Source organism: Oryctolagus cuniculus, chromosome 10 (assembly GCF_051225735.1).
Source record: "Oryctolagus cuniculus isolate XC-2025 breed Fujian yellow rabbit chromosome 10, ASM5122573v1, whole genome shotgun sequence".
In the NCBI taxonomy this organism is placed as follows: domain Eukaryota; kingdom Metazoa; phylum Chordata; class Mammalia; order Lagomorpha; family Leporidae; genus Oryctolagus; species Oryctolagus cuniculus.
Genome location: NC_142876.1, coordinates 115,990,874 through 116,014,848, shown reverse-complemented (window position 1 = coordinate 116,014,848; position 23,975 = coordinate 115,990,874). Strand labels below are relative to the sequence as shown.

At 50.9% G+C, this 23,975-nt stretch overlaps 1 protein-coding gene across 25 annotated transcripts in view; it reads right to left on the bottom strand.

Moving 5' to 3' along the window:
* NR2C2 (nuclear receptor subfamily 2 group C member 2) overlaps positions 1 to 23,975 on the bottom strand; it is an 82,113-nt gene continuing 58,138 nt past the window's right edge. For 16 of the 25 annotated variants that reach the window (XM_089306594.1, XM_051852566.3, XM_089306605.1 and 13 more), the window contains 10 exons: positions 21,305 to 21,484; positions 18,742 to 18,889; positions 17,908 to 18,001; positions 13,833 to 13,966; positions 12,343 to 12,520; positions 10,789 to 10,910; positions 9,262 to 9,401; positions 8,117 to 8,216; positions 7,120 to 7,225; positions 1 to 5,441 (listed from right to left, as the gene is read on the bottom strand). In XM_089306594.1, coding sequence (XP_089162720.1) covers positions 5,115 to 5,441; positions 7,120 to 7,225; positions 8,117 to 8,216; positions 9,262 to 9,401; positions 10,789 to 10,910; positions 12,343 to 12,520; positions 13,833 to 13,966; positions 17,908 to 18,001; positions 18,742 to 18,889; positions 21,305 to 21,323 — 1,368 coding nt within the window. In that variant the 5' untranslated portion in view covers positions 21,324 to 21,484 and the 3' untranslated portion in view covers positions 1 to 5,114. Of the gene's footprint in view, positions 5,442 to 7,119; positions 7,226 to 8,078; positions 8,217 to 9,261; positions 9,402 to 10,788; positions 10,911 to 12,342; positions 12,521 to 13,832; positions 13,967 to 17,907; positions 18,002 to 18,741; positions 18,890 to 21,304; positions 21,485 to 23,975 lie in introns of those variants that run through there. The other 9 variants (XM_089306596.1, XM_070051050.2, XM_089306600.1 and 6 more) reach the window with 2 other exon arrangements.

The following is a 23,975-nucleotide window of genomic DNA, read 5'->3' as shown; positions in this document are numbered from 1 at the left end:
TGAGTCTGTAAGTTGCTTTAATAGTAGAAACCTCGTTAAAGTGGGAGGAGTAAGCCACAACAGTAATGCCACAGAGACAGCATTTCATAAAATGCATAAAGCTAATTCATGCACTGCAATACTCTATGTACAAACACAACAATGCAAATTCTTCAAGACTGAAGACATTGATTAGATATAAAATTGAGTTTAAAAAGAACATGCCATTTTTAAATGCCATTACATACACCAAGCTGGTTTCACAGGGGAAGCACGCTGTAAAGCTACAGCTTTGGACAGGTTTTTAAACCCGGAATTACAAGTAATGGCATAAACAATCTTTGATTTCATATTGTGAAGGGCAGAGGTTACAGAAACGGTCCCAAGAAAACCTAACACCCAAATTTTAAAAGGGCTGGTAATGCAGCTACCTCTTAAAGAAGTCCAAACTACAGATAAAAATTATGGTTGGTACTATGAAAAGTGTGCAGCTTTTCCATTATAAAACTAGTTGAACACTGGTTTACAAGGTAAGTGGGAGAACGGGGAACTATAGAAAAATATCTCAGCACTTGAGTTGTACATGGCGGCAGCGTTGGAGTCCTTGAATGTGGTGGTTGAAAAAAAAGATACTTCTCCGAAGCTATTTTTAATGTAAAAGTCTATTTGCAAATGTTATCCAAATCCTAACAGTCTGTCAGCTGATGAATGTTTAGTGTTTTTTCTGTTGTATGTATACAAGTATTGAGACATAAAAACTGTTGGCTTCTTAACTGAAATATGTACAGCTGGGATAAAAACATGACATTCTTTTTTAAGTGAATAATTTTTCTTAGATTGCTTTTGAGATAAATAGCCCCAAAAGAAAATTGAAAATTTCTAAATTTTCATTTAGAGACAGTGCTGCTTCCATCTGTATTTGGCCTGGAAAGCCACTCTGACCAGGGTGATTGTCGCGCCAGGCAATGGCACAACCACAGGTGGGTGAGGCCAGCAACCGGCTTGCTTTCTTTACATCAAAATGGGGAGGCTGAAGGACCCACGTGTCACGAAAAGCACGGAGCACTGTGGGCTCACGAAGTGTCTGCCAACATTTGATGGCTGATTGTAAGAAAAAGAGCAGCCTGTGGATTCTGAGTGCTTGTAGTTGGCCAGTGATTTCTCCCAGTGGCTGGGCCCTGGCTCCCAAGTGCCACGTCTCCGTTTAAAGCCTGCTAAAGGGCGAAAATTCATAATAGACCTGCACAGGAAAAAATCTGCCCTCTGTAGCCTTAAGGGCACAAAAATACAATTTTTATCTGAAAAATTTGCATCATAATTTACACTTGTATGCCTACAGTTAGAGAATTCAAAACCTGTGGCTTAGGTGCCACCAAGGTTAGCCATTGGCATCATGCTGATTCAGAAGAACACTGGGGGGATGGAGTTTTCAGCTGGCATCAGAGATGAGAAGTCATGGGCCGAGTCCCAGGGCAGTGCCCTCCCGGCTTTGCTGATGGTGCAAAGGACCTGCTGCCAGGACCGTGTTGTGACCCTGACCCCTGGCTCTGGAACCCGCAAAGGTGCTGTGAGCATTGGGGAAGGCACGGGCTCTAACCACAGGTTCATTCCAGCTGGGCCAGAAAGGAGCATGGCAAGTCCATGAAAAATTCCCACTTGAGTTCTGGGCTTCAGGATGAACTCTCAGAGCTTTCTGGCCCTTGTCTGAACCTTGAGAAAATACAAGAAGTCACTCTGTCCGCACTTTACCCATCGGGAATTCTCCCTTGTGCAGGATGGAGACGGACTTTGTGGCCCTTCCCAGCTAAGTTCCCCAAAAGGGAAACGGGAGTTTAGAAATGGGCAAATCTTCCTGCTGAGGGACCTTGAACACCCACATCAACTTAGATGAATGACTATCATAATGAGCTCTTTAAACATAAGGAAACTCGGGCTAGAAGGCTACATGTTTGTATACATAATGTACACCTATGTACACATACACATTACTATATACATACTGTACAGGTAGGAGATATAGACACGTGTACATTCAGTCAGTCATACAAGCCTATACATCTGTACAGCCACGACGCTGCTGATGGGCCCAGGGTTGGATGTGTGCAGTGCACACGAGCGGAGGCACACAAGGAGGAGGACCAGAACCCTGTCTCCAGGAGTTGGGTTTAGAAATTCGCATCAATGTTAAGACATAATTACAGAGCCGCCGCTGGCGTAGCTGGGCACAGGCAGCCTGTGGGGCATGTGCTCTGCTGGCTTGGGACGTCCTCAGGGGCCTCCCGGGAGAACAGCCTGTCGCCCAGTGACACCTTCAGGGCCTGGCTTTAGAGGACGGGAAAACACCTCTAACCCCACCGCATATACAGCTCTCGACGCTGGAAAGGGGGCACTGAGCTTCCACACGCGCATGAGATCAGGTAAGTGGACACACAGGGTGCGCCCGGGAGCGGGGCTTCTCTGCAGGAAATGGAGCCACCAGAGTCGGGCTTTGTCCCCCCTCAGTGAAAGCACTAAATCCAGCCAGAGTCTGTAACATGCGGAAGAGCAAAGTGTGTCCATCTAGAGACTACACTCTGGTGAGCACGTGGCCACTCGGCCCGAGAACCCACGGCACCGCCGCCATCACCAACATCACCACAGCTGGACTACCGAAAAGCTGGCCATCACTCCCTCTGTGCAGGGCAATCATGGAACATGCAACCAAGACTACATCTGAAAGCGAACCCTGGCCTTACGGCAGGAATTAGACAATAAAAACGCTCCAAATTGCACACTTCTATTCCAAATGCCAGAGATGGTAACATTGCTTCCTTAAGAACACTTCAGGAGTGACTTCAAAGTGGTATTTGCTTAAGTAATTTGGTCTTTTTCTGTTTTATGCTCATACCAGTGATCTTGATACATTTCAACATGGAACCACTTTAACCTCAATGAGATTATTCTGGAAAAAAAGCCCACATCACCAAAGTGTGACAGCGGTGTCTGTCCTGGCTCCCTGAGCCACTGAGCCCTTCTCACAACGGGTGCAGTGCCAGTGGGCTCACAGTACAGCGGCCCTGGGTGAAATGGCCTGGAACTGTCAGAGCTGTAAGACACATGGTCGGGACTCTCCAAATCTTGACTTTGGGCTGACAGGACAGAGAATGCACCTGTGGCTAACACGGGTCTGGTGACGCAATCCTTGCACAAAGGCCACGATGAGCTGGGACGCAGTGGAGTACTCAGCACTCACCACGGTGCCCTGGAATCAGCCACTGCCAGCAAAGGAACTTGAGGAGGACCAGGTTAGAATCAGCAACTTTAGAAGCAATACTGATTCTGCTCCAGGGTTCTCCCAGAGCTTAGCACTTTGTTCAACCTGAGCCTGGGCAGCCTAATGGACATAGGACTCCAGGGCCGGCTGCTGCAAGGACGGGGATCCAAAAACTGTGACACACGTATTTTCGGAATTTTGAGTCGATTAACATGCTCCGGGTGAAAAATGAAGAGGAAGCAACTACTGCGGACAGACGAGCTTAAGATATCCTCTGCTGCAACTCTCCACAAGCGGGGACGACACAGAACATGTAAGTCCACTGTCCTGGACGTTGCTGTCCTAATGGAGTTCAGTACTCTTCAGGGGTAGCAAACTAAAAACTTGAGCTAGCGGAACAAAATCCTCTCCATTTTTAATGACCATCCCCACTATATACTCTCTGCTTTAAGTGTGATTAAATCCCAAGCAGGAGTTGAGAAGTTGCAGGTGCTGTCCCCATTCGCAGTGACTTACGTAAGTGCTGCTCACCCCGCAGGATAAAGCATCTCGTTTGCCTTGGGCCCCTGGTAGCGTTCAGCCTGTCCACTTGCTCATACCAGGGCTGAGTGCCTGCGAGGCAGGAGACTGAACTGTCATCTTGTTGGATACCATACGATCAGCAGGTTCAACAATGCACAGGATTAACCTTACAGGATGCATTTTCTTAATTGGGGCTATAAACAAAGAAAACAAAACATTCGACAGTGTGCTGCATGCCACTTTCCCAGAAGGGAAGCTTGGGACCGCTCATGTCAGACGCAACTTCCCTAGGATTGACTTCTGTTCCTGTACGCTCCAGACACTAACTTCTGAGAAAGAATATCATCTTGGGCACAAGCTGCACCGGGGAACCAGAATGCACGGTGTCAGGACGCTAGGAGATTCCAGTGGAGACTGGAGATGCTGTAGAGACCCTGACATTTAAAGTCAATGTGAAAAAAAAAAAAAAAAATCCCAAAACGCTGTACCTTCACCAGGCCATAGGCAGCTCCCTTCCATTCCAAGTGACTGCAGAAACTTGGGCCCTGCCACCGTGGAAGCCCTCGGGGACGGCCCTCCCCTTGCAGAGGTCGCCCTCCTCCCAGTGGACAGCATGTAACAGCCCTGTCCTGTGCAGGAAGGAGGCTTTCTGGAAGACGCCCTCTGCTGGGGTAGCGGAGGAACTGCAGGTCTCACCAGCAGTTAATGTCTTACCTAGCTGCAATCGCATCTGAGGACAGTCCTGAGAAGAGAGCCCCGGGCTCTGGAGGAGTCTGCACACACCCATCCTGGACCAGGTCAGAGAACATGACTAGGGCCAGCTCTGCAGCTGAGCGCCTCCGGGTTGGTGCCACCAGCTGTGCTAGCACCACCCGCCCGGCCCACTTAGTGTAGGACATGCACAGCCGCCTTTGTGTTCCCAGGAACTGAGCCCTGCAGCAGTGTGTGCCTGTGGTGAGGAGTGACGCCATTTTTTCTTAAACATAAATGATTGTCTCCTGTGCCCCACTGAGTTTTCACAGAATCCTTAGCGTTTCAGCAAAGACTAACAAACAGTTTTCCATTTGCCCTGCCCACAGGCAAAATGCTAACGTTGATCAAGAAGTGCTCAGAAAGTGCTAATGTCATTACCCTGGTAATTAGTAGCTATTAGTTCCAAGGACATTTTTAATATATATACACACATACTGTTCTCTTAGTTTCTTTTAGTTTTCTTTAATACTAATCTCTGACATTATAAAACTTCATTTCTGTTTTTTGCCCTTTGAGAATTTCTAAATACAAATTGAGTTAAAAGATTGTTTCAAAATCTGCTTCATCAAAAGGCATTAAAATGTTTCTTAGGGAGGAATGGATCCTACTAGTCTTTTAGTTGCAGTTGTCGGGTTAACAGATGAGAAGAAACCGGGTACTGGGAATATCTGCACATACCACGATGCCTCCACTCTGTCTCTCCTTGGTGTCTGGGTGGGTCTGGAGGTCCTGTGCCGCTCGGCGGGTGTGCGGTGTGTGCTATAGGCTGGCTCCTGTGATCTGGCCGTTGTATTCTGCGGTCTCCATCTTGAGGATATAGGGGATTATGCTGTCTATGGAAACGTTGCCAATGAGACCAGTAAAAAAAAGTTCTTCTGTTATGTTGGCGCTCATCAGCCTGAGTGCCGGCAGGCGGACGAGAATCCGGGCCAATCTGTAAGAGGGAGCAACATTAGGAACGGGATTCCAGGCCCAGCTCTTGTTCCTGGGCCCGGTCTATACTGTGCAGAATTGAGCCCAACACATTCATTTTCCACCCACCTGTTTTTTGATTTCAACAAACAGGTATTCTATCAGAAACCTATCATGAGAAAAAATATCCAAGGAGTACAGACGTGTAGGGTTCAAATATGTTCTCTTCTGTGTTTGTAACAATTCTCCCACCCACCAAAAAGAAAAAACTTGGAAATTCATCCCTGGAAGGGCATGGCATTTTCACATGACAGACTGCTACCTACTCACTGAATAAAGATTGTGAAACCTTTTCTACAGTGCTCTAATTTCCAGTGCTCATTCAGCATTACAAATAACACAGGATGAAGGGTTGGTTACCACGTTCCTGCCCTGGACGGCCACTGGACACTGTATCCAAAGTGCCTCACATGGCCAGGCCATTCCCCAGCCCGGAACAAGCAGTGTGTGCTAGATGCCACCATACACCACGCTGACAGCCCGACTACAACCACCTACCTTTTCTCTGGCAGGGAAAAGATGGGCTCGCTCAGTGTGCAGAACATGAAAGAAGGTTATGAAACCTCCTACAGTTTATGGTACCCACTACACATAAAACAGTAATAGAAGGTACCTCCGGACAGGACTTTTTTAATGGGATTAAGGTGTTTCCTGTCTGCTTTCCAGAATGTTCTGTGTTTTCCTGCAGTGCTTACACAAGTAGCATTCCAGCATCATCGTCCATGTCCCCAGCTCACCGTACTCCCCGATGATGCTGAGGTGATCACTTAGAGGAAGCCGTGGTTCTGCCAGCAGCTCCCCCAAGGCCAGTCCCCGCCATCTTGTGGCCGTGGGAGCCTGGGGCAGTGCGCCTGTGGCTTCCTCAGGGAACAGCTTGCTGCAGGGCAAGACCATTCTCTGAGAAGTACAGGGGCCGAGGGGAAGCCCGCACGTGTCGCATCTCGGTTCTGAGGCCTGCACGGGGCACACGAGTGTCTTCCTGGACTATCAGTATTACTCCAACAGTTCTTCATAGGGGATGGCGGAGAAGGCAGATACAATGTCATTTTATTTGCAAAGGTTCCAAAAACTCCTGTGGCCCACAGGGGTTGAGAAGTCATGGGGAGAGTCCTCCATGCATTCTGAATAGTCCACGCTATTTCAATGTATTTTTGAGTCGACCCTTTACAAATACACTGTCAATCAACCTTCACCAAATAAAGGGACTTTTTTCCATTAGTTTCTGTGAGGGTAGAATTTTATACGACTTATCAGATCTTTACTGGGATCAGAGTTAACTGTCTGGTCAGGTCCTGCAGGCTGCTTCAGTGGGTGCTGAGCAGAGCCAAGACCCGTCAAACTACTCGGGACGAAGGGGGTCTCCACGGGTACCTGAGCCTCACACGTGTCAGCTCCAGCATCGACTCCAAGCCCTCCAGTTAGAGAGCAGCAGCTGGAAGCCTTGCCCACAGAATCACAGCACCCCTGGCAGCCTGGCAGCCCGGCCCCTCTGACCTGACACCTGCACGCCGGAGCAGCACGTCTGCAACTGCAGAAGCCAAGTGTGCTCAGAGGCAGCCCCTGGCAGGCTGCTAGCAACACTGCCGCTCCAGCCACACTCCTTTCTGCTCCCAGCAAGAGCGCGTGCCCGTGTGCCTCACCGGTACGTGTCTTCCGAGTAGGTTTTCTGCACGTAGTCCTGCAACTCCATCTGTGCCTTTTCTTGGAATTTTTCGATTTGGCTTGTGCCACTCAAACCTGGATGATCTGAAAACAGAAAAGCAACCCCGGTTTCCCTTCTGTATTTAGACAGTTTTGTCTGCAGACTTCTTAGTTTTGTGTTTTTAAGATCAAAGTGTGCACTCTAAAAAAATAAAAAAATCTTTAAAAATCAAAGAACAAGACTGAGCTAGCTGGGATGTCTGTCTCAGAAGGCTGGCTTTGGCTCGGAGAGGCTGCTCTCCTGAGTAAACACCCCAGCCTGAGTGGCTTCTGGACATGTGCCTTCTTAGTACTGCAGAAAACACATCTTCAAGCTGTCATGTACAATTAGGAGTTGTCATTCGTTTTCTAGCTACTGAATTATAGTCTTCCCACCTTTATGTCAGCCATATTGTTCACGAACCGGAATAGGGAGCATGGGAAAGGTTAAGCTGCATCCAGCCCTGTCAAGGTTAAAGGTCAGCCCACTTGTCCCCTCCGTGCCCTCACAGCCCCGCTGCCTCCTGTCCATATCTGCGGCCGGTCCTTTTGGTACAACCTGCAGTGGCCGCTGCCGCTTGTGCACACAGCCTGTCGCTCTGTATTCTACATTCTAACAGAACTTGGCAGTGCGCACAGCCAAAACAAACCAACAAAAGGAAAGAACAAAGGAGTCTGGATGGCAGGTGGTACGCTATCTCATGTGGCATAAGCTTGTCTGGCTGATGCATTGCTGTTCTGGTAGGGCTAGAGAGACAAGGGTTTAGGAGAATTTATGTATTTATGTTAGGTAACAAAGCCCTTCTCATGAGGACGCCAGGTCACATACAGTCTGGCAGAGCTCTCCCTATACTGCTGATGACTCGACATGGTCATGTTCAGGAGGGAAAATGTCCCAAGTCCCCACCGCATATCTTACCGGGGCTAAAGAGAACTATAGCTTTAAGGTATGCGTACTCATAGCCGTCTATATCCAGCTTCGCCATGCTGTTGCAGAACTCCTGCAGCTTCCAGATGTGCTCCATGACCTGCTTGATCCGGTCGCCAGAAAGTTTATCTGGAAAGCAACGTCACAGACCACCTGAGAAAGGCCGGTAACATACAACCAGCTGCTTTGAGGTGCCTCAGGTGGAAAGAAATGGGAGATTAATTTCATTTTCGAGCTGAAGTAACAACAGGCATCCAAACTCCACCTCACTGCCCACTCCGCCTGGACCATGACCCCTGGACCAAGCCTCCCTGCCCACTCCCTGCAACTCCTTTGGTCTCCCAGGGACACACCGTGACCGCCCTTCAACTGCTTCAGACTCCGTGCAGGTGCCGTGGCACAGCAGCGTTGTGCTGCATGAGATGAGCATGTCCCGCAGCAGAACACGGGTCTGGATACCGCTACTCTACTCCAATCCAGTGCTCTGCTGCCGTGCCTGGACGCGCACATCATGGCCCGAGGATCTGGGCTCCTGCCACCCACTGGGAGACCAGGGTGGAGGCTGGTCCAGCCTCTGCTGTGGGCTTCTGAGGAGTGAACCAGCAGATGGGCCATCAGTCTGCCTTTCTTATTTTCTGTCCCTCCTTCCCACTCTGCCTTTCAAATAAAATGGCTCTTAACCAAAAAAAAAAAAAAAAAAGGAAAAGGAAACCAATTCACATGAGTGGTTAGCTTTTCTCTTTCCTTCTTTTTAAAAACTTACTTAAAGGTAGAGAAACAGGGACCCAGGGAGATGACAGTCCCTGCATTACAGAGCTGTGAGGATTTGTGAGCTGTTACTCATGAAAAGATGGCCCATCACCAGTCAGGGAGATGCACACAGAAGCTGGCCTTATTCTGAAAGCACTCAAGGCCTGTGAGGAAATGGCCTTTCCGTGTCTTGTTTGTATTCACTGCATGGAGGAGGGCCGTCTGCACTGGTAAAGGCCCCTGAATCAACAGTCGGGCTTCCGTCAGCTGATGTGCATGGTGGGACGCCGAGCTCAGCCACCTTGCCACGGAGGCAGCCTGGGGAAACTAAGGTGTCTTTGACATGGGTCTCTTGCAGAGGGCTGGGTTCTGCTCCATGAGCACCTGACCAAAACACAGCTCACCCCAGGTCCCCAGTCCCTACCTTCCTGGATGCTGTTCTGCAGGTGGTTGACAATGGCGGCCAGGATGGTGGAGAGACTCATGACCTGGGCACACTGGGCCAGGCCTAGGGTGAAGAGCTCGTTCCAGCAGGCCCGCACTAGGCTGGTGTTACAGTCCTGCCTGCGGACACAGAAAGCAGGCTCAGTGTGGCTGCACACTGCACTTCTCCCAGGATGTGGGCAACGCAGGCACTAAGCCTCAGCACTCCCCACCAAGCAGATCTGACAGGTGTTTGTTTAGGGTCTCTGGGGTGTGCAGGGTCATCCTTGAAAACGGTCAACTCTATGAATGTTGTAGTTCAAGTCTGACATTAAACTACTCTCTTAAAGAAGATTCTTTAGACTGAAGTGTGGCCAAGCCTTCTGAGTCCTCAGCAACCCTGGCTTGGCTGTGTCCCAGGGAATGGGTATCTGTGTCTCAGGTCCTTGGCCAAGGTCACGAGAGATGGCAGAGATCAAAGGACAGCAGCTGAGTGGACGCTGAAGGGCAGAAGGTCCCTGTCACCCCAGCAGACAGGCGGCAGACCCTGTGCTGCAGCTGGAGTTGGGGCTGCAGCAGGGAGCTTGCAGCCCTGTCCTGGACAAGTTCTCAAGTCGGCCAGCAGGGCCAGCAGCTGCGAGACCAGCTGCTCTTAGTCCCAGATGTGCCCAGAGGCAGCATCCCTCCATGGGCCTCAAGACACCAGGAGGCCGGAGAACCTCAGCCATCTGGACAAGGCCATTCCCCCAGTCACCTCAAGGACAGCTCAGCCAGGGGAGAGCAATGGGACCAGGGCTGCAGCCCTGTGCCAGGCCCACCACCTGACACGTGCCTCGTGATTTATCCTCCTAGCCTGAACGTCCGCTTACAAAGCACTGCATGCGAGATCTGACTGACACCACCTTGACTATGTGGTATCGTGGTTCCAAATCAAACAGAAAAAGTGCTCTTGGCTCCTGCCTGGCCCAGCCCCAGTCATTGTGGCCATTTGGAGAGTGAACCAGCAGATAGAAGACTTCTCTCTCTCCCTATCTACCTCCATAAATAAAATAAATCTTGAAACAAGAACAACAAAATAAAAACCAAACTGAGGGTGAGGCCAGTGGTGTCGCGGACCTAGCAGGTGAAGCTACTACCTGTGGTGCAGGCATCCATGTGGGCACTGGTTTGAGTCCTGCCTGTTCCACTTCTGATCCAGCTCCCATGAATGTGCCTGGGAAATCACTGGCTCAAGTGCTTGGGCCCTGCACCCACATGGGAGACCCAGGTGAAGCTCCTGGCTTCAGCCTGGCCCAGTCCTGGCCATTGCGGCCATTTGGTTCGTGAACAAATGGATGGAAGATCTCTCTCTGACTGCCTTTCCTTCTCTGTAGCTCTTTGAAATAAATAAATCTTTAGAAAACAAACATCAGGGGCTCTTGAACAAGGTCTTAGGAACAAACTAGAAGGGACCTCGTAGGTTTTCCAAGCCATTCCTAGAGAGGGCAGCCCCTTACCTACCCCCGACACATGCTAAGAAAACACTCACCCAAGTGCCTGAAAGGCTGGGATGGACCTGGCCCAGTGCATGGAGAGGAAGAGCAGGCGGGACGCAGACTCGCAGATGTAGTGCACGTTGAGGTATTCCGGCATCGGGCTGGGCATTGTCAGCTGCACAAGGGAGGCGCACAGGCAGAGGTGAGGGCTCTGGGGACCGCTGTGCTGGCCACACGTGCCCTGCCCTTTCAGGGGCGGTGCCAGCGAGGCTCCCTGCCTCTGACTGTGAAGCTGCTGCATGGGTCCAGCTTTTGCGAGGGGCACCGATCCCCATGCTTTCTTGCTCAGTCTAACCGCCGTCTAACAGGCCCAGGGGGACTTCCCAGGTCGCTCATATGAAAACATGCTATTCAACTCTTGTGTCAGCTCAGCTGTTACTCACTGTAGTCCACTCTGAGCCATAGCTCAAAGTTTAAATTGAACTGGGAACAGGGGTCAGACCCACAGGCTCGTAGGCACTTTGGAAGGTGGCTTCAAGGGAACAGAGGTGGAGGCCACACATAACCCACGGAGTAGGACAATTCCTGCCTCCTGGATGCCAGGCCAGGGCTCTATAGCTCCACTGACTAACAGGGCCTCCCATGCCATTGAAACTGGAATCCCACTGCTGAACTATGTCTTGGGCACCCCTGGCCAACTAGGAGCAGCGATCCCATCTTTGTAAGTGAGCAGGCAGATCTCTCCAGGAAGACTCAGCTGGAGACCCAGGGACAGAGGGGCCTCAGCTGTCCTGGGAATGTCCTCAAAAGGTGAGGTAGTGAAGGTGTGCACAGGAAAACCTGTGCGAACCAACAGTCTCTTCAAGGATGCCTATGTTACAGAGGCTCTGAGGGGCAACGTGTCAGATCAGTGGTCAGGAAGGAGATCTTGTAGGCAGGCTTCTCCTGCACAGAGAAGAAAAATTGCACCCCCCCCTCCCCCCCAGCCCATGCTGCAGCTGGGCTGTGTCGGGAAGGCAGCAGCAGAGGCGCCACACTGGCCAGTCTCGATAATGACTGGCTGCACCTGCTTCAGGTTTACCTTCAGAACCCAACGCACAGTGAGCACAAGACAAGTGAAAATGCTTCCCAATGGAATACAAGATCCTGGTTGAGGCCTTGATGTCCAGGTCCACAGTACGAGAATGAGCTCATGCTGGGGCTACAATTCAGCAAAACTGGGGGAAGCCACTGCCTGTGGTGCCGACATCCCATATGAGCACTGGTTTGAGTCCTGGCTGCTCCACTTTCGATCTAGCTCCCTGCTAATGCACCTGGGAAAGCAGCAGAGGATGGCCCATGTGCTTGGGCCCCTGCCACACATGCGAGACCTGGAAGAAGCTCTTGACTTTGGCCTGGCCCAGCCCTGGCTGTAGTGGCCCTTTGGGGAGTGAACCAGAGAAGGCAGATTCTCTCCGTTTCTTTGTAACTCTGACTTTTAAATAGATAAGGAAAGAAAAGGAGCTCACGCTTAGGGTTGGCTTTAGAGCCTACAGATCAGCTTCGGCAGAAACCTCTCTCCCAACAGGCTGGGGAGGCTCGCGTGTGGTTAGTCTGAGAGCACTCACCTTAAATGTGACGTGTGTGTCTGAAAGGAGAGGGCCTTCAACCTCAATGATGGGTGTCGACTGGTCTCTGCTGATGACGTGGATGCTGCCCCCTCCACTGGCGTCTATCCCGTCGGCCAGGCTTGGAGGCGAGGAGCTGTCTGTGGTATTAAGTGCTTTAGCTAAGGTATCAAATGCCCTGTGAGCAAAAATGAAGCAAGTCTGTGAATCTACAGCTCTTAGGGGAAACAGGGCTCTAGCTGAGATGTAGCTCAGACAAGCAATGCTCTGAGAAAGGATAATCAAACTACCTGCAGAGGGAGGGCCAACACTCAGAGCTTCTGGGTATTGTACCTCCTCTTAGGCACTGAGCTCTGGAATGTTTATTTTCCATATAATTTCTGTTCTTCACCATTTCCTATTATGCCTTGAACAGGATTTGGCTCCCTCAACTCAAATGTTTGAACCCCAAAGCCTTATGTTAGTGGTCAGTGGTGGCTCGACAAAGGGTGAGGACTTGATCTAATTACCGCGTCTGGGAGCTGGGCCTAGCTGTCGTCTTTAGTCACTGGGGACTGGCCTCAGAAGTGGCACTCCTGAGACGGCTCACCATACAAGCAGAGTGTGCTTCCTGGCTCCCCGTGTCATCGTCCAGTCTCCCAGAGGCCTGAACCAACGTGGCTGCTCAGTCTCGAACTGTGAACCTCCAAAACTATAAGCTGAAACAACACTCCTTCGCCCTCCACAGCTCCTCTCAAGTACTTCAGTTGAAGTAATGAAGTAAACTTCCAAAGGTAAAAATTCTCTCCATTTTATAGAGGTGAATGCTGAGGCTTACAGATGTCAAATAACTTTTCTAAGACCATCCACATAGTTAAGTGATGGAACCAGACTTCTAATTCAATTCCCATCCTCTTTCCACTGGACCAAGATCTTCATTTCTCTCTTAGACTGCAAATAACCATGAGGACCAGAGTCCCTGCGTGCTCCTTAGCCATGCTCCTGGCCAGCCTAGCATGACAGGCAGGAGTGGCAGGAGCAGAACCAAGGCTCGGGCTGCAGAGGAGTCACAGCTGCAGCATCCAGTTACCACACCCAGACCAGCTCGTGCTCTGCTGGCTAATACGGATGTAGCTACGCTGGCGGAGTGAGGCTCCACACTCGCCACTCAGGTTACGGGAGAAAAATGGGCTAAATGAGAAGTATGATATGGGCTGAGCTGTTACTATGCAGGTGTGTTGAACAGTGCTCAATATAAACAGCCGTCCACTAAAAGGCCTCCCTGCACTTTCACGGAGTTACCTGGTTTCTTTTTTCCTTGTTTGGAATGAAAAGCAGTGGTGACCGTCTGTATCACACAGTGCTAAGTGGGCCCAGGTTATCACAGCTAAAACTTGAAAGAGGACAGCCATGCAGGGTTGTTGTGACTGCTTTAGAACCCTTGATTAAACAGGATACATGCCAACATGCCCCCCCTGGCGCTGTGCGTGTCCGCGCGTGTGGGCTCGTACCGTGTAATCTCGCTTGCAGATTGGTCCTCTGGCTGGATCTCTGAAGTGTCACCGTTGTTCAAGGACTCACTCAGGTTGGCAAGGGAGGTCACTACGTTTGCCAGTGTGCCCAGAGCTCCCTGGCTTGTTTCTGCCTAATAAACAAAAAATAGTAACGTTAAACACACACACACACATACACACACACACATAAGCTAAGGATTCTCAGGCCCCTGAAGGTGTAATGTTGGCTCCAAAACTGCTCCCCACAGGGAGCAGTGGGAGGGTGCTCTCTGTGGTGATGGGTCAGTTTTCTTTATCTCTGTGTGGCTGTGGTTACACAAACCCACAGGTGACTTAAGGACACAGGGGTGAAATGACAGAACAAAAACAGGTTAACTGGACTTTACTCAAAGTTAAACTTCTGTGCTTCAAAACACATTACCAACCAAGCAATAAAAAAGGCAACCCACAAACAAAAAGACAAGTTAAAGAACCGAAAAGAATATTTGCGAATCATGTATCTGACAGCAGCTTAGTGACCAGAACACCAAAAGAACTCTACAACTCAACGATGAACTTAAACATGGGCAAAGGGGTGGGGGTGGCACTGAGGCGCAGCGGGTTGAGCCTTCACTTGCAATGCCAGCATCCCATACTGGAATGCCTGTTCGAGTCCTGGCTACTTCACTTCTTATCTAGTTTCCTGCTAATGTGCCTGGGAAAGCACTGGAAAATAGCCCAAGTGCTTCGTCCCCTGCCACTCACATGGAAGACCCACATGAAGCTCCTGGCTCCTGGCTTCAGCTTGGCCCAGACTGGATTTGTGGCCATCAGAGGCATGAACTGAGTGATGGAAGATCTGTCACTCTGCCTTTTAAATCAATCTTTTTTTTTTTTTTTGGACAGGCAGAGTGGACAGTGAGAGTGAGAGAGAGAGAGAGAGAGAGAGAGAAAGGTCTTCTTTGGCCGTTGGTTCACCCTCCAATGGCCGCCGCAGCTGGCGCACCGCACTGATCCAAAGCCAGGAGCCAGGTGCTTCTCCTGGTCTCCCATGTGGGTGCAGGGCCCAAGCACTTGAGCCATCCTCCACTGCACTCCCGGGCCACAGCAGAGAGCTGGCCTGGAAGAGGGGCAACTGGGACAGAATCCGGCACCCTGACCGGGACTAGAACCTGAGGTGCTGGTGCTGCAGGCGGAGGATTAGCCTATTGAGCCGCGGTGCTGGCCAATCAATCAATCTTAAAAATGGACAAAAGATCTGAATCTTGCCAAAGAAGAAATACAAATGGCCAATAAGCACATTAAAAGATACTCAACAAATCAAAACAAGGAAATACCATTTCACATACACCAGGATGTTTCTGGCCAATTACTTGGGCAATAAAGTACTGGTGAGGATACAGAGAAACTGCAATCTGCACACACAGTAGGAATGTAAAGCAATGCAGTCATTTTGAAAAATATCCTGGCAGTTCCTTCAAAGTCTCCACCCAAGAGTTACCACCTGACCAGCAAACTCTGGTCAAATGCAGAAACTTCTCCAATGTCTATCAACTGACAAGTGGATAAATAAATGTAAGGTCAACCTATAGAATGGCATATTACTTGGCAACAGAAAGGCATGAACTGCTGACACAGGCTACTAGGCATGAACCTTAAAAGCATTCTATTAATATTCAGAGAAGCCAGCCACAAAAGGTCACAGACTGTATGATCCCCGATTTGAAACAGAACTGGCACAACCCTGGAGCCAGAGAGGAGGTCAGAGGTGGCAGGGTCTGGGAGAGGGGAAAGGGCTGTGACTGCTTAATGAGGTTCTGGGTTTCTTCTGGGGAGACAAAACTATTCTGAAATGAGGGGTAGTGGATGCAAAACTTGGTTATACTAAAACTCACTAAACTATACACTCAAAGGGTACACTGGATGGTATTTAACTTTTATTTCAATTTTTTAAAAAAGGAGGAAGTTAGAGATAGACTGAGATAAACCAAGATACTCATGTACAAATGTCTTGATTCCAAGAGTGAAACACCAGAATCGACAGAAGCAATAGCCACAGGAGTCACTGGAGGTGCTGAGCAGCTGCTGTGGGGTGGAGGCCATCATGGCCATCAAGTATGCTAACGGGGAAGAAAGAGGAAGAAGAGGGGAGAGTAACAGGATGGCACTCACTGGGCGCCAGTTAGATGGTCAGGTGCAACACTGACTGAGCTAGAGGGGCTGACATGGTGGAGCAGTGGGTTAATTAAGACACTGCCTGAGATGCCAGCATCCCATAGAGGCACTGGTTTGAGTCTACTTCCAATCCAGCTCCCTGCTAATGTGCCTGGGAAGGGTCCCTGCTCTGCCACGCTGCAGACCCAGGTGGAGTTCTAGGCTCCTGGCTTTAACCTGGCCCAACCCTGGCCACAGAGTGAACCAGTGGATCAAAGATTTCTCTCTCTCTCTCTGCCTAACTCTGCCTTTCAAATAAATAAATCAGTCTTTAACCAGCTTCTGAAAACAGCCATCTTTAGGTGCTGTGATATGTACTATTTTCCAAACACGCTCCTGGGGTGGGTCCTGGTATTTCCATTTCAGGGAGGAAGGCACAGGGCAGCCCAGTGTGCTGATCCAAAGTGCTCTGTGTTCACTATGCAAACATGACACAGCTTCTGCATTCAGTCCCCCATCTAGGGACAGGAACGCATTCCTGCCAGTCAGCGCTCACTGCCATGGGGAGGCACGGATGGAGCTGCCGGGTGAGAGGGGGCGCATGGCTGTGAGCAGCAGGGTGGCTCTCTGAGCCCAGTGTCTGCACAGATGGCACCTGGAGCAGCTGGCCAGAGTTCCAGGGTCATCAGGAACCTTGAGAGTTATTTGGGTTTTTGTTTTCTCTCCTTCTCTCCTCCTCCCCATGCAGTCAGCGCCGCTGTTCTGGACCGCCCGCAGGAGTTAGGTGTGTGCCCTCAGCATCGTCCTGCACATTGTCATAGCCCAAGCACAGAGAAGAGAGCTCCAAGGCCCGCCTGAGGCCAGAGAGGGCAGGGCGGCTCCTCAGGCGGGCCTCGGGCTCTCTGCCTTCTCATTCCCTCAGCACTTGATATGAGCGGACAAGGACCTGAAGGCCCGGCCTGGGCCTGTGCTCTCGCCACTGAGCTGCCTCCTTTACCGCTACGGCTTGCTGCTCACCCTTCATTACTTGGTTTACATTAGGAACAACAAATGAGCAAAGCGATGGCTTCCCTGGGCTGCATCAATCCCTCCTTGGTTTTCCTCCCAGGAACTAGCCAGCTGTCTCCCTGTCTTGGAAAGGACAGTACTGTCCCCAGTAAGGTTGGACTTCCCATGGCTGACTTGCTGTAGCTGAGTTTTAGAGCTGGACTGCCTCTGGCTAAACTTCCTCCTAAAGGTCACCTAACATAAAGGGACTGGGGGCTGCGGGAGGGGCAGGGACAGCATGTGGGTGAGCTCCCACCCGTGATACTAGCATCCCACATGAGTGCTGGGTTGTATTGCAGCTCCACTTCCCATCCAGCTCCCTAATGGCCTGGGAAAAGCAGCGGAGGATGGCCAAAGTGCTTTTGCCACCCACGTGGGAGACCTGGATGAAGCTCCTGGCTCCTGGTTTGTTTGACCCAGCCCCAGCCATCTGGGGAGTGATCCAGCAGATGGAAAACCCCTCTCTCACGCTCTCTGTAACTCTAACTTTCAAAACAAACAAATCCCTGAAAGAGCAAACAAAAAGAGACGGGGGCTTTTGCAAAAGGCTCACTCAAGGTAAGCAGCTACTTCTTGAGCATGACAGCTTGCTAATGTAAAAGAAAAAAAAAATCTCAAGAGTCCAGAACCACAGAATAGCCACCAAACTGAAGTCCAGACGCTGCCTTGTTCTGGTGATGGTGACCAGCCAGCTCACTGAGGTTTCTGAAAAGGCAGCAGCAACCCTAAAACAAGTCCCAGCGTGGCTGTCATCAACAAGCAGACAGTGAGATGCAAGGTCATGCTTTTCCATGGAGACCATGGGAGGCCAAGAAGGTGGCACACACAGTTAGGGCAGCAGCCTGCACTGGCAACACAGAGGAGGAGAGGAGGCACAGGGAGAGAACGTCACCTTGGAATCCGTGGCCAGGAGAACCGTACCATCCTCACGTATCAAAGGCTGCTGGATGTTCACAAGCATCCCTGGATCAAGAAGACCTGTTTGTCTATTTAAGACATAAAGAAACCCAGAGTAGCTTCCAACATTTTATGTACAGTATGATCATGCTGCATTCACCTGTCCCTTCAACATCTGCCAACTTATGTGCACCTGAGCAAAGATCTAACTAGGCTCAGCCACTGAGGGACCGAATGGCCCTCTTCTTCCTGTGCAACGATGTGCACAGTCAGGTCTACAGCGTGAGACAGGAAGAAGCACCAAGGCACGTTCTTCAGGGCTTTCCACTGACTGATGATTATGGACTTCTGCCAAAAAAAAAAAAAAACAAAAAAAAAAACAAAAAACTAACTTGATCTTGATCTTCAGAAAACCACCAAGGTGTTCTCAACTTCAGTTCTAAGATACATTTTGGGTTTCTCGTTTGCTTTCTGTTCCTTTTAAAGTAACTTCAATAGATTATATCAATTAGAACAAACAAAGTAACTTGTGGCACTCTCTGACAGGAAAGACCTGTCTGTACTGCAAAAAGCCCCAGTACTGAATTACGGAGCAACTGTTCTACTCCTAGGAACGCTAGTTTAACTGTACAACAGTCTCTGAGCCTGAGAGTGGAGAATTTCTAGCCCATCCCGAGAGGAGTGACTGAACAGGGGTGGGATGAGGCAAATGGAGGCTGGAGGCCGCGGCAGCCAGGCAGGAGCCACACCTCCCCGGGCAGCGGCCGTGCCTCCTCTGATCAGCTCCAGAGGCTGAGGCGTGCTGCCCTTCGTGAGAACAGGAACTGACCTTGCTCCATCTTTGTCTGCCACAAAGGTGGGGGTGGCTATCAGAGGACTCCTCAGGTCCTTCCGGATATAGATTTTCTCAGTTGATGCGGCACAATTGCTTGGTTTCTCCCGCTGCACGTCAAAGGGCTTCCGTTCACTCTGCACAGCTTAAATCACAACATAAATATTCATGTTTAGAGCACAGACCCACGTCAGTAACGAATACAATTCCTCAGGGTTAAGTAAGGGGTCTCCCTTAGTATCTATTATCGCAGGGACGTAAGTGGTGGTGCTAGCTCATCTGGCTCAGTTTTCACAGTGGACTTTTCCAAAGCGGAGAAAAGTGTTCCGAGCCAAACAATGCCACGTGAAATCTAAACGCACAAAACAGCACCAGTCCACTGCCAGGCCTCTGTGGCTCACAATGAGCCCTCGGGGCCTTCACTTCTTTTTTGATACATTAATTAATTATATCTATTTATTTGAGAGACAGACACAGAAAGATCTCATCTACTAGTTCATTCCTCAAATGCCTGCAACAGCTGGGGTTGGGCCAGGCTGAAATCAGGAGCTAGGAACTCAATCCTGGTCTGCCCCATGAGTGGCAGGGACCCAATACTTGAGCCATCAGGATATGTGCCGGGAGGGAGCTGGAATCAGAAGCGTCATGGGATCTCCGAGCCAGGCACTCCAGTGTGGGACTTGGGCACCTCAGGTGGCACAGAGATCCAGCCCTGGGCTTTCACTTCCCGCTGCTAACAAAATTAACTCTGCAGAAGAAGTGCTCATCTGCTGGGTCCTTGTAACACAGCCTAGCCTGGGTCACAAGGGATTCAGGAACCACTGTCATTTCCAACTCAGACCCAGCTTCTGCACAGTTTATGCCCGTTATACCACACGAGCAGTCTCTCCATTTAGCAACCTAGTTTAAGAACAGGTATACATGCCAGAAACAACAGAAGAAAAGGAAGACTTCTTAGAACAAGGAAGACATGAACCCTAGGGCCAAGGTTTCATACTTCCTGCTAACCGAACTGACAGGGATTGGGTCACAAGTTTGTATCTACACCTGTGATAGCGCTCTCTGTCTGTCTGTCTCACACACACACACACACACACACACACAATTACAGTCATTACTCTAAGTAGCAATATTCATCATTGAGAAAGAGGACAGTTTGGCTCTATGGGCCAGTCCAACACCAAGCCAGTGATGTCTGCATCCACTGTGGGGAAACAGCAGTTATCCTTGGCAGAAATTAGATGGTATTTCTAATTTCTCAAAGAATACATTGCCACTTGTCCCCCCATTTTCAGTTTCCAGAAGTACAAACGCTACTACCTTCTGAGGCAGGCCAGTGGGGCTGGGGTCCATGGCCTCTTCAGACATAGGCAGGATGTCCTTCCCAAGCAAGCTGTCGGCTGCAGCTGGAAAGCTGTCTCCAGTCTCCAGGCCGACCGGCACCTCCCCACTAACAGCTTCTGTACGCCAAGTGTACCCTGCAGCCTTCAATCACACCTTCGGGGGGTGGGGGGGGCTGCAATCTTTCACCCAGATCTGGCAGAGGAGGGGGCTGAGCCTCTGGGGAGACAGTCTCCAGGAGACCCCTGCTATCTCCATGAGCCCCAAGCCAATCAACATACGTATGTGAAACCCCCTGTCCAAGGGGCACCCCAATAAGATAATGCAATGAACAGAGAGTAATGCCTTAAAAACCCAGGACACTTCCTCAAAGCCAGTGTCCGGCTCAGGCACTCTGTTTGGTCGGTCTCCTCTCTGACCAGACGCTTTCTCTATTCGCTTGCCAATCAAATAAAAGGTTCTGCCTCTTTGCAAAATGTTTCCTGGCTTCTCATTTCTGTACTAAGCTGAGGAAAAGAACCTACGAGACTCAGACTGGGACTGGTAGGTAACGCCTCTCAGTCTTCGTAGGCAGCCTGTACTCCTGGGTCCAGGGCCACCAGCCTTGCCAGGTCAAGTGTGCGTCCTGCATTTGCTACCCTCCATGCTCTGCAGCACCTGCAGAGTCCAGCTCTATTCTTGGGTTTCCCTTTGCTGCCTCTCCTGGATTCCTGTCTTCACGCGGGCACCACTAGCGAGGAACCTGACTTCCATGCTGACTGTCCCTGTAGGTGAGGGCCTGGCTGAAGAAAGAGCTGAGAGGGGTCTGAGACCTTCGTTGGCTGCTCTACACCCGGGGGCAACAGCCCTCCCTTCAGAACTTCAGCTGTGCAGAGGCTGGGCCGGGGCCGAGCCCCGCGGGAAAGTACACAGTAAGGAAGCAGTGAGCACAAGTCTGTGCACTGCATCCTCGGGGCGAAATGGAGGCAGGGGAGGGGCTCCCCGGCTCCCCAGGGGTCAGTGTGCTCTCAAGCTGTGTGCACCCTACTCTCCTGTGCTGTCTCCTGCTTCATCTGAACACTGGCGCCCATTCACCCAGCTGACCAAAACGTAAGCCAAAAGCAAGTCAGAGAGGGTCAGTTTTTCCTAAAGAATTTTCAGGCCAAATTTACACCCCTTACTGAACAGACTCTTGCTCCCTCTCTTCCGGTTACCACAGGCGGCTTCATGCCCTACTCACATTCCATTTTCATGCCCATCTCCAAGCATTTTTTCAGCCGGCAAAACTGACAGCGATTGCGGTGATGTTTATTGATGATGCAGTCTTGGTTGCTCCGGCAGCTGTAGGTCAGATTTTTCCTCACGCTCCTTTTGAAGAAACCTTTGCAACCTTCACAACTGACAGCCCCATAGTGACGGCCTGGAAGGAGAAAGTACCCTGGGAGTTAGCAGGGGAAGCAGTGATCTGCGACAGCTCTCAGAGTGGCCTGGGCATACGCTGTCAGACGCCAACAGCCACGCAATGGCCACAGGCTTTGGCACGAAGCATACGGCCACGTCCTCCAGATAGCTTCTCTACGGATTTTTTAAAATTTAATTTGGGCTGGCGCCGCAGCTCAATAGGCTAGTCCTCTACCTAGCGGCGCTGGCACACCGGGTTCTAGTCCCGGTCGGGGCACCGGATTCTGTCCCGGTTGCCCCTCTTCCAGGCCAGCTCTCTGCTGTGGCCAGGGAGTGCAGTGGAGGATGGCCCAAGTGCTTGGGCCCTGCACCCCATGGGAGACCAGGAGAAGTACCTGGCTCCTGCCTTTGGATCAGCGCAGTGCGCCGGCCGCAGCGCGCCAGCCGTGGCGGCCGTTGGAGGGTGAACCAACGGCAAAAGGAAGACCTTTCTCTCTCTCTCTCTCACTATCCACTCTGCCTGTCAAAAAAAAAAAAAAAAAAAAAAAGGAAAAAAAATTTAGTTTGAAAGGCAAAGTTGCACAGAGATAAATATGGAGGGAGGAGAGGGAGGGAGAGGGAGAGGGAAGGGGAGGGGGAGAGGGAGAAGGAGAGGGAGAAGAAGAGAGAGAGAGAGAGATCTCTTCCATCCACTGGTTTACCCCACAAATGGCTGAAATAGCTGGGGCTAGGCCAGGCTGAAGCCAGGAGCCAGGAACTTCTCCTGGGTCTCCCATGTGGGTGGCAGGGGCCCAACCCCTTGGGCCATCTCCCATTACTTTCCCAGGTGCATCAGCAGGGAGCTGGATCAGAAATGGAACACCTGCAACCCAAACAAGCGCTCAGATGGAAGGCTGGCACGGCAGGTAGCGGCTCAACCCACCGCACCACAGTGCCAGCCCCTCTCTACAGTCTTTCAAGTAGGTTTATGAGGTCAAAATGCTCCCGTGACACACAACAGCCAGTAACCAGCGTGACCTCAGTGCTCTTAGCACACAAAGGACCGAGCTACTAGGTGAGGGATGAATCCCACTGTCTGCCTGTGCCCAGCCGGCCTACTCCTCAGACCTGGACCTGGGATGCTGCTCAGTCACCCATCTTACAAGGAGAGACGTGGCACACACCTGCACACGCTGCCTTAGTACACAGGGTCTCACTCCTGCATCTCTCCATCTCACTGACTCATCCTAGACCCTGGGGGCAGCTGAATGGTGACTGTGAAGGTTCGAGGTAAAGGAAGGGCACCTGTGGCTCACATGGGTTAGTTCCTCGGCCCCTTCCAAGAACACAGCAGTTTGCTTTTCTAGTCTCTGATCAGTGACATAAGGAGCACTCCAACAGCAGTCTGTGCTTCGTAGTTCACACACATCACACTGCACTGCTCCCAGCTGACTAATGTTGACTAAGCATCTGGAATTCCACAGCGGGGGAGGACACAGGACTGTCATTTCAGGGGGCTACAGGAGATCCTACTGCGGCAACCTCTAATGTGTGGAACCATTTCCCAGGTGTGCAACTGTGTCTCAACTTGGCTCTCCTTAGACTACCTGTGCTACAAGTCCCCCTCTTTGCATTGGTTTCCTTTCCTCATGGTACGACTGAGCTCTCTGAGTGACTCTACCATGGAAACAATGGCACTGACAGCCATGCCGGGACTCTCCTTCAGCTCAGAAGGGGACCGACACACAGGAAACCCAGGCGGATTCTGGCCTTTCTGTTCTGTTCAGGCTTCGCTCATAGGCTCTCACGTTCACACAGGCCTCTCCCTGCTGAGCAGGAAGGCAGAGATGCAGAGGAGGCTGGGGAGAGAGCTGGGAGAACACGGTCTTTCCTGACACTGCTGGGGGACGTCGGGCCCGTGGAGACTGAAGCGTAACACGCAGCCAGTGCCTGCAGAGCAGCCTGCACAGAGGCAGCACTGTCCACCTGCGCCGTGGGGTAGCTGAGTTTCAGAGAAGCCCTGGGACGGGCTCGGTTCATCAGGACAAAGGGGCGGGCAGGAGCAGAGGCAGGCACCACTGGCAGAGAAAAGATGTCACTAGTTTGGAGGGACTTGAGCTTCTGATCTCTTGATGCCTGTCTGGCACAGTCTTCCTAAGAAGTGTGGTTCAAGTTCCTGGAGAAAACAGTAATGTGTAACCTCTCCCAACACACACACCTCAGGACAACAAAATTTCCTGTGAATTTTCTGACCACAGAATAAAGTGAAATCAAGCAGCCACCGAACTCAGGTCTGTACCCCCGGCATCACTGGAACTGTGTCCTTAACAAATGCTTGTCCACCCCTACTGCCTGTCTCACCTTCTATGGCTCCCTAGGGCTAGCATGCCGAAGTCTGACCTTCTGGACTAAGAATCTTCTCCACTCTCTCTTTACCCACATGCTAGATCTAACTAGGGAAGCTCACGCACTCTTCCCAAAGCTACCAGGTGCACACACATTAAACTCCTGGGTCCTGGCCCCACTAGCCC